Source organism: Rhinoderma darwinii, chromosome 2 (genome assembly GCF_050947455.1).
Source record: "Rhinoderma darwinii isolate aRhiDar2 chromosome 2, aRhiDar2.hap1, whole genome shotgun sequence".
NCBI lineage: Eukaryota > Metazoa > Chordata > Amphibia > Anura > Rhinodermatidae > Rhinoderma > Rhinoderma darwinii.
In genome coordinates, this window is record NC_134688.1 from 464,037,888 (window position 1) to 464,055,838 (window position 17,951).

A 17,951-nucleotide genomic window follows, 5' to 3' on the forward strand; every position below is an offset into this window, starting at 1 on the left:
GAGGAGAAATTGTAAAATGTAAAAGGGGTTGTCCCATCAGGACACCCCTTTTCTAAATACAGACCTGCTGGCGATGAGGGGAAGCTTCAGGCAGCCACACAATCATGAATTAGAAGCCATGTAATGGATAGCCACAGCTCAGAGGTCTTGGTGCGGCCAATAAATAAGATCCAGAGAAAGAGACCTTCCTATATAAGATCCATATGCCCGAATAGGTTATAAGGAAAAAATATTGTCATATTGGGACTAACCCTTTAACCCATTCACTACCAAGGACATATTTAATAAGTCATGACTTTAACAAGGTTGTCCGTTTTCAGAAAATTAGTTTATTTTTTTGTGTAATTGAAAGTTGTACAATTTTGAAATCTACTTTCTGTATGAATTCCTCATGGTTTTCAAGATCTCCGCTTGTTGTTTAGTAGGAACATTCATTGTTTACTTCCAACGGGGAAAATTCTGTCCATGGTCATGTGATGGACACACAGGTGCACGGCTCGTTACAGTATGTGTATCAGAGATAGTCTTGTAACGAGCAGTGCACCTGTGTGTCCATCACATGACCAGGATAGAATATTATCCACTGGAAGTAAATGATAAATGTTCCTACTGGAAAAACAAACCAGAGATCTTGAAAACCATGAGAAATACACAAAGAATATTGGAAAATGTTATAACTTTTAATTATACAAAAAAAAACAAAAAAAAAAAACACTAAAGTTGTTATCCGGTTTCAGCAAATTTTAAAGGAAAACCGCGACTAGAATATAATCAGAATCTTAGCTTTCAAATTATACTAGAAAGCTATTTAAGTCCCATCTGAAGTATTCGGGGCACAGTACTTGTTTGAAGTCGAGAAACCGAATGAAAATGTTACTTTCTGGTTCTGTGTCTGTGTAGGGGAGAGGTGGGAGGAGGAAAGTGAGAGCAGGAAGAAAGATCACAGCCTGTTACGGTCATCTCCCTCCCTGTACAGCCATCATTGACCCCCAGGAGGGCGTGAGGCGATACAGGAGCTCTTTTTCTTTTGTTATCATTACTTCAACTAAACATTTGGGGGAGAGGGTGTTGTACTAAAGGAGTGAGAGGATGAGCACTTACACATCTAATCACCCCTTGCACCTATTCAGACCATTTGTCTATTCTAGATCGCTGAGATTTTTGGCCTCCTCCAGTCTGGTGAATATGTACGTTCTAGGATTTGTCCATCTCAGGCTCCGCTTGGATCAGAATTCAAGCGGCAAATTAATTTTTTAAGCATTTTATACACAACGCTACGCTTTGATGCTAAATTGCATGAAGGCGTCCAGGAGTGTAGGGTGGCATTTAAATGCTCCAGGTGTCTACTTTCATAAAATATATAGGTATGGGGTAGAATATAATTTTTTTTATTTCATAATTAAAGTTGTTTGTCTATGTCAAAATTGTGGAAATTGTCCCAAAACCCCTGGCTGCGTTAAGTTTAATCAGTTATTGTATGAGAAAATAATAGTAGCAGCAATACATGGAAAGTAATGCCGACATTTGTAGGTATCGGTGTCTGAACCTTTGTAGATCAGTGTCCACATAGTGAAAGTTATTGAAACATTGGTCATATTGGGTGTAAATTGTAGGGTGGGGCTACCTCCATATATTGCAGTTAAGCACTTTCCACGCAACTTCTTCACTTCATGGCTTTTTTTTATATATTTATATTAGGACTTTCACACAACTCCATGTACATTTTTCTTGCTGCAAATAATTAGGTTCTTTTTTTCAGGGATCATGAAAAATATGTTCTCTAAATGGAGGACCAACTGGCAATCAACTGATCACCATCGATGAGAAGATGCAGGTGATGGCACGATTCTCCTGCAGTGGCCACTGCAGGAGAAATGTGGTATTGCATGGCGCTCATTTGAATGAATGGGCGACAATGTAATACTTTGTTTCACTCTTGGCACTGGCTCTGCTCCATTATGTCCATATGCTCTAATCGGGCACAAGGACAATCATATTCCGAACGGTAAAATCCCTTTAAGTTGTTAACATTTGCTCTTTAAGAAATACAGAACAATAGCAGGTGCCCCCGATTTAAAGCAAGAACTATATGTAAGTTTATGTACCTCCCCGGATTGGCAGGGTGGTACCACATGTTCCCCGCCATGACACTTTAGTACTTGAAGTTGCATGAGGTGCCTCTTGGCGAATGAGATCGTGAGGTATGTTAATTTACATATAACGTGCTCGAAATCCATGGATTTTGGGTGCTGTTCAGAGTGAACTGATCCATTCCCTACAAAGAACACATTTTTTCCTATTTTTTTCCGCAGAGTCGCTACTTGCTGGAGAATCAGTAGGTTTCATGAGGCTATAGAGTGTCTAATAGATGCGCTTACTTAAAGGGGTCAGTCCTGGTGACAGATTCTCTAAAATTATCAAATACTTGACATTCTCCATTCTTTTGTTTCTACCCCCTCCCCTTACTTTGAGTCTCTTGTCTATTCTCACGGTGACGCAGAGCAGTACACAGCAGTCAATTCCTGACATCTGTTTTAGGCGCTTGTACACATATACTAATGCTGCCGGGGATTAAACCTGCGGAGTAGCGCTGAATATCTATGCTGCCGGGATTCCAGGGTTATCCAAACACAAGAGCAAAGTCAAGAAGCCAAAACCTGACAACTTTACAAACCTATTGTATAAGACGGAATCCACTAAGTGTTTGCTTTTGTGTCCCAGCTGCCCTTTTCTGTAGCCTTTCAACACTAAGATATAGACGTATATCCCATCCCAAACACACAGCATATGGGGCTCAGACAAGGCACTGGATTCCGTACAGCTCAGACACCGCACATTTCATGGGGACATCCTATAGAAGAATCTTTAAGTGGTCACTTATAACCAGATGTGTCCTTTACAAAATACATTATTATTATTTTTTTCCAGGATGGGTGTAAGTTTTGGGGTTCTACTAGGCTACAGTGACGTTCTGTCCACAGCGACACATTATCCCATGGGAGAGCCTAAAATTAGTCACTGAAGGCTAGATTCTACTATTACACTTCATGCGTTGCCTGAATTTTTCTTGCGCTTATGTCTCAGGCACTGTACAGAATTCAAGATAAGTAACCATAGAGAAAAGCAAGGAAAGAGAAGGGACTATGCATTCCTATGAAGCCTGGGTGACTCGATGACTAAATGATACCTCCAGAGCTGTTAAAGAACTGTCCACTGTCCGATCAGTGCTGACAATGTCAGAGCACGTTAGGAAAAACCCCACTAACAAGGATGAATGTTAACACCCAGTTGTCAAAATTATTAATTTCTTAGGGGAATAACAGAGTAGCAGTGCAATGTAGATTTCTAAGAAAAGACTTGGCAGAATTGTTATTTCATGGAGAATACAAGTATTTACTAAAAGAGACATCAAGGGAGTGGACAGATCCTCTACACCACACCACACAGGACAGCTGACAGATCCTTTATACTACACCACACAGGAGAGCTGACAGCTCCGCTATACTACACCACACAGGAGAGCTGACAGATCCTCTATACTACACCACACAGGTGAGCGGACAGATCCTCTATACTACACCACACAGGAGAGCTGGCAGATCCTCTATATTACACCACACAGGAGAACTGACAGCTCCTCTAAACTACACCACACAGGAGAGCTGACAGATCCTCTATACTACACCACACAGGAGAGCTGACAGATCCTCTATACTACACCACACACGTGAGCTGACAGATCCTCTATACTACACCACACAGGAGAAGTGACACATCCTCTATACTACCCCACACAGGAGACCGGACAGATCCTCTATACTACACCACACAGGAGAGCGGACAGCTCCTCTATACTACACCACACAGGAGAGCTGACACATCCTCTATACTACACCACACAGGAGAGCTGGCAGATCCTCTATACTACACCACACAGGAGAAGTGACACATCCTCTATACTACCCCACACAGGAGACCGGACAGATCCTCTATACTACACCACACAGGAGAGCGGACAGCTCCTCTATACTACACCACACAGGAGAGCTGGCAGATCCTCTATACTACACCACACAGGAGAGCTGACAGATCCTCTATACTACACCACACAGGAGAGCGGACAGATCCTCTATATTACACCACAAGGGAGAGCTGACAGATCCTCTATACTACACCACACAGGAGAGCTGACACATCCTCTATACTACACCACACAGGAGAGCCGATAGATCCTCTATACTACACCACACAGGAGAACTGACAGCTCCTCTATACTACACAGGAGAGCTGACAGATCGTTTATATTACACAACACAGGAGAGCTGACAGATCCTCTTTAATACACCACACAGGAGAGCTGACACCTCCTCTATACTACACCACACAGGAGAGCTGACAGATCCTCTATACTACACCACACAGGAGAGCTGACAGATCCACTATACTACACCACACAGGAGAGCTGACAGCTCCTCTATACTGCACCACACAGGAGATGTGACAGCTCCCCTATACTACACCACACAGGAGAGCTGACAGATCCTTTATACTACACCGCACAGGACAGCTGACAGATCCTCTATACTACACCACACAGGAGGGTTGACACATCCTCTATACTACACCACACAGGAGATGTGACAGCTCCCCTATACTACACCACACAGGAGAGCTGACAGATCCTTTATACTACACAGGAGAGCTGACAGATCCCCTATACTGCACCACACAGGAGAGCTGACAGATCCTCTATACTGCACCACACAGGAGAGCTGACAGATCCTTTATACTACACCGCACAGGAGAGCTGACAGATCCTCTATACCACACCACACAGGAGAGCTGACAGCTCCTCTATACTACACCACACAGGAGAGCTGACAGATCCTCTATATTACACCACACAGGAGAGCTGACAGATCCTCTACGCTACACCACACAGGAGAACTTATTACTTCTCAGAGATAGAACAAGAAGTGTTCTCAGTACATGTAAGTGTTGCTATCATGTTAAAGATGAGCTTTCCCTGCGGCAAAATTAATTCACTGTTATGTCTAGTGCTGGGCCCTAGAGGGTGATGTATTACACAGGGATCTTATTTTAGTGTATGATTAATCCCCGTGTCATGCTCCACCCCCTCAGGCCCTGCACTAGACAGAATACAGTGGATCAGTTTGCCTGGAGGGTTCCTTTAAGTGTGAAATCTTAAGTTCCTAACCTTCAACACAGAACATTCTTTTACATTATAAGTTGCCTACAAAGTTAGAAAACAGATGGATTTCCTGTTAAGAACAGAATAAACGCAGTGCAAATAAATGAAGACAAAACGTCCAATTAAATCTAACTTGGCTCTACCTGGAAGCCAATTCCACCGATACGTGGATTCAAGACGACCTCATGTGTTCTGAGCAGATTCCCACCGCTCTCCCAAGTCACAGATGTGACAACATATGCCCGGCTTTCCTAAACCATTCCATTTTTATTTTTAATATCCTCATTACTTTTTCAAACAGACATCTGTGTAAACAATAGCAGAACGTGTTAATGAGCCACTCGACTCCTTACGACACCCGGCACAAAGGACTTTTGTCTTTTTCGCCTTTCGCATCCGCAAAAAGCCCAAACCCAAGAAGACTTTTCACCCATTTACAACCTGGTATTGCAAATGGGAAAAAGTTATAGACTTTGTCAATTAAGTACATGAAAAAGGATCACGTCCTTGCTGGTTTTGCGAGCGCGCGATGATATATTGGTCCCTGAGCAGAAGTAAAAGTTGCGTGTTTTTCATGGGGCCAATTTGAGTGTTATTCAATGATGATTTTAAATATCTGCTGGTTAGACCCAGAATTCCCATGTTCAGGTGCAAAAAGGTTTTACGACGCCGTGACTTTAAATCCTATCCTTCCAGGGTTCTTCCTCAGGTTCTGCCGGCTCCTCATAGAGGGACGTGTTCATATTGAACATATAGGGGGTTGCTGTTTTTTCTTTGCTCTCCTGTGCCGTCTAGCCATCTGTTCCCAGGTTTTGAAGACATATTCAAGCCAATTCTTTTCCTTGCTAAGACGAGCGTTCACTTGCGGTATTAAGTTCTTGCCCGTCCTGTTTTTACGGGTTCACTTTTCATGCAGAACAGTTATTAGTCTCTTTAGGCTTCAACTTTCTTAACAATTATGCCATTTTACAACATTATTGGTAGCCAGGAAAGGTAAAGTTACAAGTACGTGGGGAATAGCCCCGAAGTGGAAGAAAAACTTTCTCAGATGATTTGATACACAATAAATTTCCCCTCCGTAGACTTTAAACAAGACAAATGTTAATTTATGATTTAACGGCTTCTATGAAACGCTGATAGAACAGAACATTCCTGCATGGGCCTTTGACCTATAGAGAGACATTCAATGCAGCACCAACAGGGGGCGCTAGACTTCTAGAAAAGAACACAGCACTGCATTTTGCACCGTCTTTTTTTTTTTTTTTTACTAAAGAAAGGCTATTCCCATAGTCAGAAGTGACGGCATATTACTAGGATGTGCCATCATGTACTGATCAGCGGAAGTCCTACTGCTGGGGTGACCCGTGATCCTCAGAATGAAAGGCGTCAGAGTTGTAGTTAAAGGGGCTGTCCAGGATTACAAAAACATGGCTGCTCAATTCCAAAAACAGCACCACACCGGTTCACAGGTTGTGTCTGGAAATGCAGCTTAGCTCCATTGAAGTAAATGGAGCGGAGCTGCAATACCACAAACAACCGGAGGACAGGTGCGGTGCTGTTTTTGGAATTAAGCAGCCATGTTTTTGTAATGGCTTTAAGTGCTGCTGCTCCTTCGTGTATTTCCCTGCACAGCAGCGTTCTTGGCCACCAACTGTGAAGGGAACAATAAGCCCCTGTTCATACGTGTCGGATTACGTACGGATTTCGGAGGCAAAATCTGCATCAAATCCGGCGACAATCCACATCCAATGCATGTTAATGCGGTTTCCACCTCCCCATTCACATGCTCTAAAAAAAAATTGTGGGGATTTTTGCACGCATAGCAGAAAAAAATTAAAATCAGCCGCAGAAATAAATAAGACGCAACCTATTTACACCCAATTCCGCAAGGAAAATCCAACGATTAGCCGCATTGAATGACAACGGGGCTAAACCTCATGCGGATCTGCTGGGAACCCAAAGCAAAACCGCGGCAGAAACGCTTTGGATTTCTTCCACGGAAGGAGTTTATGGTGAAATACGTGTGAACGTACCCAAACACAGCGCCATTCCCAGGCCCCTGGAGAACTGCTGCGCAGATCACAATTTTATGGTATATCCTAGCGATAAGACGGCCTCTCCTTCCTATAGGCGGTGTCTGGTATTGGGTCTACAGTCAGGTAAAGGTGGGGCCACGTATGCTCAAAAATCAAGTGATTCCAATTACACCACCGGGGGAATATTTCGTAGCAAAATATTCCAGACTTCGGCGCAACCAAAATAATGGCAGAAATAAAATCCCGGATGTGATAAATAACTGGGATTCATTGGAAATAAAATTACACATCTAAAAAAAAACGCTTATCGGATAACAAACCTCAGATCAGCACCGTTGTACTTTTAATTCACTGTTACACAACATACTATCCCAGGAGGCGCCCGCTCTCTTTTTTGCTGCAGATTTGCTTTCCAATTATAACATAACATTAAATATCTCCGAAATGTTGGATAAGAACACACCTTCCTCCACTCTTAAATAGGACCTGCGATCACATAAACACCGAGCAGTGCACAGGTTCTCTTCTGGGGCCGGTTACCTCTTACCTCATTTTATGAACTACACTATAGGTAAGATCGGCCGATGCCAATAATACTTGCATGAACTTACTCTAAATATTAGTATAATAATGATTTACACCTCGGATAATACTAATAAAGAAAGAAATATAAAGAAAAATGTTCTATGCCTTTTGAGTCTGCAAGGATAACTGTGGCTCAACAGTGACACCACGTGGTCAGATGAAGAATTAAAAAATTCGGAATAAATTGATGCAATATTCGAAATCATGGTTGAACCATTGTAAGTCAAATTTATATATAAATATATATATATATATATATATATATATATATATATATATATATAATATTATTTCTTTTTTATCTTTTTTTCCTTTTTCTTTTTTTTCTTGTTTTTTTAAGTTAATATTAAAAAGTGTGTTTCAGTTCATGAATATTTCTGGGAAGCCGTGCACAGGTCATGCAATTGCATCTCGATAAGGTTAAGTTCAGGATTCTGACGGCCGTTCCAAAACACAAATCTTCTAACACCCTTTATATTACAGTCATCATATCGATAACGGCCACGTGTTAGAACAACCACCTGAGCATTGTCAGCGTCAGGGCCATCTGCATACCTCCGAATACTGCCATCTGTGCTGGCCATGCCGCCGATAATGACTGTAGTTTAAAGTGTGTTACTCAGCGAGATGACGTCACCCACAAAGTTTGTGCTGAAAAGCTCATCAGCGTTGGCGCCATCCCAGTTTAATGCATACCCAAAGTTGATTCAAAGGGTAACTAAACGTTCAAAAAATCTTCCCGGCATGTCATAGTGACATGTCAGAAGTTTTGATTGGCGGTGATCAGAGCACAGAGACCCCGCCCCCCCCCCCCGGATCGCTAAAACGAAGATCCGGTGAGCGCTGAGCCGTTTCATTTCTGCTCGGGTTTCCGAGAAAAGGTGTATAGACTCAAACTTTCTATTGGGCCCATACACCGATTGTTTGGCTTTCCAAGAAAAGCCGATCAGAAACCAAGCGGCTCAGCGATCACTCGATCGCTTCAGCCGGTTTGTTTTAGCGATCGGTGGGGGTCTCTGCGCTCGCACCCACACCAATCAAAACTTCTGACATGTCAATATGACATGTCAGTAGTTTTTTGAACGTTTAGTAACACTTTAAGGAATATTATCTACACTATATATTTTGGATGTTGTGATCCTTCTCGGATTTTTTTTTTTCCAATAAATTTTTTTTTATTGGTTTTAATACAAACATTTGATCCTTCTCTGATTTTATCACGTGTCTTATAGGACTTTACTAGTGTATGCTACATCCAGAGGTATCAAGATCCTTGATCCGATATATACATCGCCCCAGAGGATATTTGGACTTGTGGGATTGCCCATTGTGTGACTCATTTGTATCTGTCTTATATGTAATGAAATAAAGCTTTAATGATTTGTCATTTATAACGGTGTTTGGTCTCATATCTCTCTTGTAGTTATATTGATCTCATGTTGGTGAGATGCACGCTCAAATAATTTCCCACACATTGGCATACTAGTGATGTGTGTGTGGACACTATTATGTATGCCTCCCTCAATCTATATCGGAGGTCTTCTGAAAGTTGTTTGTCCTGAGACATGGTTCAGACTAACAAACCTTTCTTGAGAAGAACAGATTTGTCAGTAACCAGGCTTTGTGTGCCTTTATGCATTGGGCAAAGCACCTGTGACACCCACACTTACAATCTCATCTCCTTAATTAAAACACCCTTTGCTAATTAGCTCTTGGAGAAGTCATTAACACAGGTTCATTTACTTTTTCTCCTTGCACTGTAGATGTTTACTCCATGTGCTCAATAAAAGACATGGACATTACAACGGTCTGTGTATTATAAGATTTAGTTAGCTTGTGTTTGTCTAGAATTGTGACTTAGAGAACAAAACAAGTGAAACAGAATAGAGCAGAAGACGTAATACTGTACGGTGCAGCTGATTATATATACACAATGAATGGGAGGACTCAGAATCAGTATATGGAGGAGGCGATTGAATGAGATATTATAAGAAAGTGTTCAACGTGTCATCAATATCAACCTGCAAATCTTTATTTTTTCTTAGTTAAAACAGGAAAAATGTTAATATTTCACATCCCAATTGTTGTGTTGTAAGCACGGCAGCCTTATAAGAGACTTATTACACTCAGCGGATCTTTTCTCATGAGAAGTTCAAAATATAACCACTAGATGGCAGACGCATGCACAACATGACACGCACAAGCATTACAGCAAGATATAATTAGGTTAACCCCCTAAAGACGCGACCTATTTTGGCCTTCAGGGTGCAGCGATTTTTTTCATTGCAGCACTCGAATTAGCCGTAACATTTGAGTTTACTGTCGAAATACCCGCGTGACGAGTTATATTTTTTAATATCACCATTTTGGGGTAAGTATAATGCATTGTAAACATGTCTTTTTTTTTTTGAGGGAGGGTGGGGGGAAAAAACAGCAATTCTGCTGGTTTTCAACATAATAAAGCATTTTTTCATGGGAAAAAAAATATTGTGAATATTTTTTTTTTAAATGTTTACTCTTTTTATATTCCTTTTTAGTCCCACTAGGGGATTGACTATACAATCGTTTGATCGTTGAAATAATACCCTAAAAAAATGTCTGTATTGCAGTGTATTATGCCTGTAAACAGAACACTGACAGTCATACTATTAGGGCGGATTTACACGAACGTGTAATGCGTCCGTGCAACGCGTATGTTTTTCACGCGTGTCGTACGGACCTATATTAGTCTATGGGGCAGTGCAGACAGTCTGTGATTTTGCGCAGCGTGTGTCCGTGTGTCCGCTGCGTAAAACTCACGACAGGTCCTATATTTCTGCGTTTTTCGCGCATCAAGCACCCATTGAAGTCAATGGGTGCCTGAAAATCACGCGCAGCACACGGACGCACTTCCGTGGGACGCGCGTTATTCGCGCAACAGCAGTCAAAAGTATGTTTGGAAACAGAAAAGCACCACGTGCTTTTCTGTTTACAAACATCCAAACAGAGTGTCATAATGATGGCGGCTGCGTGAAAATCACACAGCCACGCATCATATGGTGATGACACACGGAGCTGTTAAGTGCCTTTTGTGCCCGCAAAACGCAGCGTTTAATGCGTGCGCAAAACGCACACGCTCTTGTAAATCCGCCCTTAGGCCCTGCTAAGGTGGCAGTGCTGTAGACCTTGTTAGGCCCCCAGCTGACATAGCAACCCATCGACACACCGCGATCGCGGCTGATGGGATGACAGAGGGAGCCCCCTACCTCGGTCTAACCACTTAGATGCTGAAGTCAGCATCTTTATAGGGCGGAAAGGGATTAAAGTTTAGCGCCAGGCTGGTCTCCTACCTCCCGAAAGCCTTAGGCTGTGTTCACACTGAGTTTTTTGCAGGAGGAAAATTCTGTTTGTGATTTTGAGGCAGATTTAGAAATTCCTGCGCGGCGCGATTTTCACAGCGTTTTTCGCTCGTGGCCATTGAGTGCTACGGGCAAAAAACTCTGCGAAATACGCTTTCTCTGCCTCCCATTGAGGTCAATGGGAGGTCAGAGGCGTAAACGCGCGAAGGAAGGGCATGTCCTTTCTTTCTCCCGCGAGGCGGTTTTACCGCTCGCAGGAGAAAACCGCCTCTGCCTCCCATTGAAATCAATGGGTGGCATTTTCGGCCGGTTTTTGACATGTTTTGCGGAGCGGTTTCCGCGCCCAAAAATTTTTCAAAATACTCAGTGTGAACAGGGCCTTAGAGTAGTAAGGTCTCCCGTAGCTGCCGTGATTGTCTAAACTAAATACAATGGTAGCAAATCTCAGCTGTGGAAAGTTATAGGTCTGTACAGGCATAAAGCCTCCGGCTGAAAGCAAGAATTCCTAAACCTAGGGCTAGATGGCGCCAATTCTTGCAGTGACCGAATAAGACGGACCATATTTATGTCCTGCACAGTTAGGCCTCATGCACACAATCGGGCAGTATTTACGGGCCGTGGCGTGTCACCTGAATTTGCGGACCACGTGTGCAGTAATAAGCATAGAAGCATGGTCCGTAAATGCGAAAAATAGGACATGTCCTATTTTTTGCGGGTCATTTCTACGGCCCGGACACACACCCGTAAATATACGGGAAGGTGTCCGTGGCCGATAAAAATGAATGGATCAGTATTTTATCCCCAATTACGGATACATAAAAATTACGGTCGTGTACATGAGGCCTAACGGTCTCTAAACGGTGATTCTCCAGCATTTGCAGAACTACTACTCCCAGCATGTCCTGACAGTTCCAAAATATACATATTTAATCATAAAAAAACAAAAACATCCATAACACTGCCATTTCTCGGAGGACCAATCAGTTAATGATATATAGATAACTTCATATAAAAGGTGACTTCAAGGGGAAATTATCTTTAATAAGCATATTAGAGGTCACTGGAAGACACTCACCTGTCGGGCGGTCAGCAGGTAGACGGGTGTCAGAGAGGGTACGGAGGTGAAATCACAATCCAGGCCAAGACTGATGAGGATCTGTGTCAGCACCTCGTGCCTCTTGGGGTTGCTCAGCTTCAGAGAGTCAAAGGTCCCCTTATCATCAACTATTTGACTCTGCGGAGCGATCTCCAGTCTCACCTGTGGTCAAAAAACACAGGACAAACAAAAAGTTAATGCAAAAAAAAATATACTAAATGAACACATTGAAATCCTCAGACACAGGCAGCAATTCTGTGCTATAAAGACTAGAGAGCGGATACCTGGCGATGATCAGGGATGTGGAGCCCCAATCAGAACAACCCCGTCTCCTAAAGCCACTCCACCAATGATGAGCAGACCAACGGGGTCAGTGATCAACTTATCGCTGGGGGAAGGGGGGATTTGCTGCGATGGCAATCAACAAAACATATCGTAGAATCACACAGAACCCATTGATATCATGTAATACATGGTGGCAACGCCAAGTCTTCCAGAGTAGAAGTTGATCTCCATTCCGGCTAATAGAGGGGGACCCAAGTAGGCCTATGGGAAGGGGTTCATTTGATGGGACAATCCCATTGGGGGCTTATCACATTCATACAATTTTAATTAATTCTCTTCTATATTGGTCACACACATGCTCAATATTATATATACATATTTTTAATGTAGCATCCAGCAGTCGAGTAATTTAGTCTCCGCCATGATACTGCAACACAAACAGGGAATTCCATAAAACCAGAAGCAGATATAACTAATAAGGAGACACATTCTCTAGATTTACATATAAGGACGTGTTCCTATCAGCGTTGGTTTCCGTTGAGGGGTTCCATGAGACATTTCTGTCGGAGGAACCCTTCAAAAGGAAAAGGCAAACGGAAACCATAGGTTCCTGAGTTACATCCTGTATTATACTCCAGAGCTGCACTCAATATTCTGAAGGAGTTGTCACGGTGTACATACATTACTTATCTTGTACTGATCCTGAGTTAAAGCCTGTATTATAACATTGCAAATACATCACATCCTGTATTATACTCCAGAGCTGCGCTCACTATTCTGCTGGTGGAGTCACTGTGTACATACATTACATTACTTATCCTGTACTGATCCTGAGTTACATCCTGTATTATACTCCAGAGCTGCACTCACTATTCTGCTGGTGGAGTCACTTTGTACATACATTACATTACTTATCTTGTACTGATCCTGAGTTAAAGCCTGTATTATACTCCAGAGCTGCACTCACTATTCTGCTGGTGGTGTCACTATGTACATACATGACATTACTTATCCTGTAATGATCTTGAGTTACATCCTGTATTATACTCCAGAGCTGCACTCCCTATTTTGTTTGTTGTTATTGGAAACCAATATTGTTGTCAGGCACACCCCTAACAGTTTAGTTTTTACTTACATCAGATTTCCAGACAGTGTTTGTGGTGAATACTGCACTTGCCAAAATGAAAATCAGCAAAGCAAGCTTTGCGCAGACATTGAGCCAGGCATTGAGGAATGCTGGGAGATTTCAGCTCTGAAGCTAGCAGAATGGTGAATGCAGTTCTGGAGTGAAATACAGGCTGTAACTCAAAATAACAGCAAGATAAGTAATGTAATATATTTACAGTGTTAGGCCCCATGCACACGACCGTAAAAAACCTCCGTTTTTGCGGACCGCAATTGCGGTCCGCAAAAACTGAGCCATTCACTTTCATTGAACACTGACACCTTTCCGTAGCACTACGGAAGGGTGTCAGTGCCGTGGAAATGTTCCGGGAATTATGGAACATGTCCGTTCTTTCGCATCTTGCGGGCCGTGCTCCCATACTTTGTATGGGAGCACGGCCCGAAAATGCGGCTGTCAGTCAGCGGCCGGCCGTGCCCGCAATCGCGGGCCGTGATTGCGGGCACGGTCGTGTGCATGGGGCCTTACTTAACTTTTTATTGAGAAAAATTTTAAATAAAAAATGGTACTTGAAGGGTGAAAATATGCACTAGAAATTGAATTGAGCAAGAAAACGTTTTTACCTGACAAAGAACAGCTTCTCCCCCACAGTCTCCATAGGTTTGGTGGACCATCATAACATCTCTACTGTCATTGTTCATATGGCCCCATCCATCCACTTGATCATCGACGTGCATCTCATACACATAGCCACTGGCTATTCCAGTAAAATGTATTTGGTTGCCATTGGGTATGTCAAAAACAAAAGCTTGAACGGACTCCTGCAATAGAGACTTTCTTTGTAAACTCAAGTTGCCAAATGTAAATGAGGAGGAGAGTCCGAGGATCTTCCCACCATTTCCCAAGTAAGAAGTAAACAGGTTGTGGATCTGGGATGGAATTGGTTCCTCAGCCACCACAACCAACAACAAGCAGTTATCCATCCACGGAGCCCTGAGGACTTGTTCCTCTGGGAGGGCGTAGACCACATATCTACATGGATCAAAGCACTGGAGAAGAACATCTTTGACTTGCTGTAGCCGTTCTTGCGATGTGGAGCCACCATAAATGAGAACGTTTGGTGGCTTTCCACTTCTGTTCAGATTTGATGTCTCTCTAAGGCAACTCACATCAGAACTGTCCTCCAAGCTGCTGAAATCCTCGGGGAGGTCCGGAATGTTTTCGGCAGACGCAAACTTCACTGACTCGATGGTGCAGTTCTCCAACTCCAGACACTCATGGCAGCTAGATAGGTGGAGATGAAGATGTTCTCCACCAGCTTCCTCATTCTGTCTGGGATTAGTTCCACCGCTTGCACTGGAGTTTCCACCACTGTTTTGGGTATGAATCATCTCAGTGCTCTCAGCTACTCCCATATCTTCTTTATGGTTCTTAATAGAACTGGAGACGCTTGGTTCCTGTGTGGATGTTGTCTCAACTTCTTGCAATGCTTTACCTTGACTTGTCGAAGGCTCTGTTAAGTGCACAGCTGTAATACAATAACAAAGTGTATGATGTAACAAAACAGTGAAACACTTCATATTGGCTGTGAAAAAGACTGGACTGTAAATGGGATAGATAGTTAGATAGATGCCTGATTCTTTGGATCTACTAATTTTGGGTCTTATGGTCGTGACCCAGGCAGGCTTGCACCCACAAACTACTGGGGCTGTGCAGCTGACATCTTTTTGGACATTAGATAGAGCGAGGAAGAAAAAAAAAATAATAAAAAGCGAAATATAAGAAAAAGGGAGCAAAAGAGAGAGAGAAAGAGAGACAGAGAGAGAAAGAGACAGAGAGAGAAAGACAGAGAGAGAAAGACAGAGAGAGAAAGACAGAGAGAGAAAGAGACAGAGAGAGAAAGAGACAGAGAGAGAAAGAGACAGAGAGAGAAAGAGACAGAGAGAGAAAGAGACAGAGAGAGAAAGAGACAGAGAGAGAAAGAGACAGAGAGAGAAAGAGACAGAGAGAGAAAGAGACAGAGAGAGAAAGAGACAGAGAGAGAAAAAGACAGAGAGAGAAAGAGACAGAGAGAGAAAGAGACAGAGAGAGAAAGACAGAGAGAGAAAAAGACAGAGAGAAAGAGACAGAGAGAAAGAGACAGAGAGAGAAAGAGACAGAGAGAGAAAGAGACAGAGAGAGAAAGAGACAGAGAGAGAAAGAGACAGAGAGAGAAAGAGACAGAGAGAGAAAGAGACAGAGAGAGAAAGAGACAGAGAGAGAAAGAGACAGAGAGAGAAAGAGACAGAGAGAGAAAGAGACAGAGAGAGAAAGAGACAGAGAGAGAAAGACAGAGAGAGAAAGAGACAGAGAGAGAAAAAGACAGAGAGAGAAAGACAGAGAGAGAGAGACAGAGAGAGAAAGAGACAGAGAGAGAAAGAGACAGAGAGAGAAAGAGACAGAGAGAGAAAGAGACAGAGAGAGAAAGAGACAGAGAGAGAAAGAGACAGAGAGAGAGAGACAGAGAGAGAAAGAGACAGAGAGAGAAAGAGACAGAGAGAGAAAGAGACAGAGAGAGAAAGAGACAGAGAGAGAAAGACAGAGAGAGAAAAAGACAGAGAGAGAAAGAGACAGAGAGAGAAAGAGACAGAGAGAGAAAGAGACAGAGAGAGAAAGACAGAGAGAGAAAAAGACAGAGAGAGAAAGAGACAGAGAGAGAAAGAGACAGAGAGAGAAAGAGACAGAGAGAGAAAGAGACAGAGAGAGAAAGAGACAGAGAGAGAAAGAGACAGAGAGAGAAAGAGACAGAGAGAGACAGAGAGAGAAAGAGACAGAGAGAGAAAGAGACAGAGAGAGAAAGAGACAGAGAGAAAGACAGAGAGAGAAAGAGACAGAGAGAGAAAGAGACAGAGAGAGAAAGAGAAAAAGAGAGAAAGTGAGTTAGAGAAAGGGAGTGGGAGCAGTGCATTCTGGGAGAACAAATGACTGTTAGAGCTAAGATGTCACATGTCTGACAGCGGGTGGGTGATAAGACATTGTCTGTTTCCAAGGACAATCAGCAGAACTTTTAACACTATGTTTCAGAATGACATAACTCAAAATTGGTAAAAACAAAACAAACATAAACAAAACAAACATAAAGCAAGTTTTATCTTTAATCTTTTATAAAGATTTAACTAAAATAATGTTTTATATTGGAAAGTTTCCATACAACATATGTTATATACCTCGGTGGAGATAGCAGGGCCTGTCCTACAAGCTCCACTCCCATCCTTAAGCCCCTCCACCTAGTCACCTGAAGCGAAGCAGGTGGAGGTTATGACGGTACCAAAGTCGCACAGGCCTCGCACTAGTGTACCTGAGACCCACCATTCTGAAGGTCCATCCCACAGCTATACAGAACAAGTGTGCCCCCTTTTAATCGCATCATAACCACTGCTGTTATCATTGCACACACACAGGTCCCATCACCTATAAGGTCTATAGGGTTATCTATAAAAAGTTATAAACTCCAGCAGAGAATGACCCGCCCTACAGTCACCTCCAGAAGGGAACTGCTGGGAATTAAGGGGCTGGTTCTCCCAGGGCCCCATTGTCAATTTTGAGCCTGGGCCCACATAAGGCAAATGTTCCTCTATTTCCATTATATTTCAATCACACAATCAAATGATCACCTGACCGAGAAGACCTGGGCTCCCTCTATTTTTGGGGCTACCACTCCTATGAATTTTCTCAGAAATAGACCCCGGGAGTTAATAAATCCAAACCATCTGACAGAAATATTTGTGATTGACGGTAATCGGAGATCAGTAGACAGAGGACCAGTGTGTGGAGCTTGTACTGTGCATATACACACGGCAGTCATCCGATTCATCCCCAAGACCCCGAATACAAACTTTATGGTATAATAATAAAAAAACTGCGTAATATGTCAATATATTCATCTACATGCAGTGCGTTCACTCGCAGCTACTGAGGTCACTGAGGTGTGAGGTACGTGGTGCCTCGTGGCTCCCTTCATCTGCTTTACACGAATTAGGAGGATGGGAGCTTACAGGTAATTTTCTGAGGAAGCGATCCGTTGTCCATCTGCAGGCGATCTTCCATGAACGCTATACCCAGCTCGCTGAAATTATCCACGCTCGCTGCTGCCAATAACCTTAAAGAATCTCCATGGCAGAGAGCCAGGGGTAAACAGTATTCAGAGAGCCTCCGAACCTAGCAAAAAAAAAAAAGGGTAAATTAGACCATTTGGGGTTTTTCTTGGTTTGCATTTTTTATTCTTTTTGGTTTTTTT

General features: G+C 42.8%; 1 protein-coding gene across 2 annotated transcripts in view; it reads right to left on the reverse strand.

Moving 5' to 3' along the window:
• HLCS (holocarboxylase synthetase) overlaps nt 1-17,951 on the reverse strand; it is a 141,417-nt gene that overhangs the window by 107,238 nt on the left and 16,228 nt on the right. For both annotated transcript variants that reach the window (XM_075854600.1, XM_075854599.1), the window contains 3 exons: nt 17,710-17,872; nt 14,299-15,203; nt 12,247-12,429 (listed from right to left, as the gene is read on the reverse strand). In XM_075854600.1, coding sequence (XP_075710715.1) covers nt 12,247-12,429; nt 14,299-15,203; nt 17,710-17,872 — 1,251 coding nt within the window. The remainder of the gene's footprint in view (nt 1-12,246; nt 12,430-14,298; nt 15,204-17,709; nt 17,873-17,951) is intronic.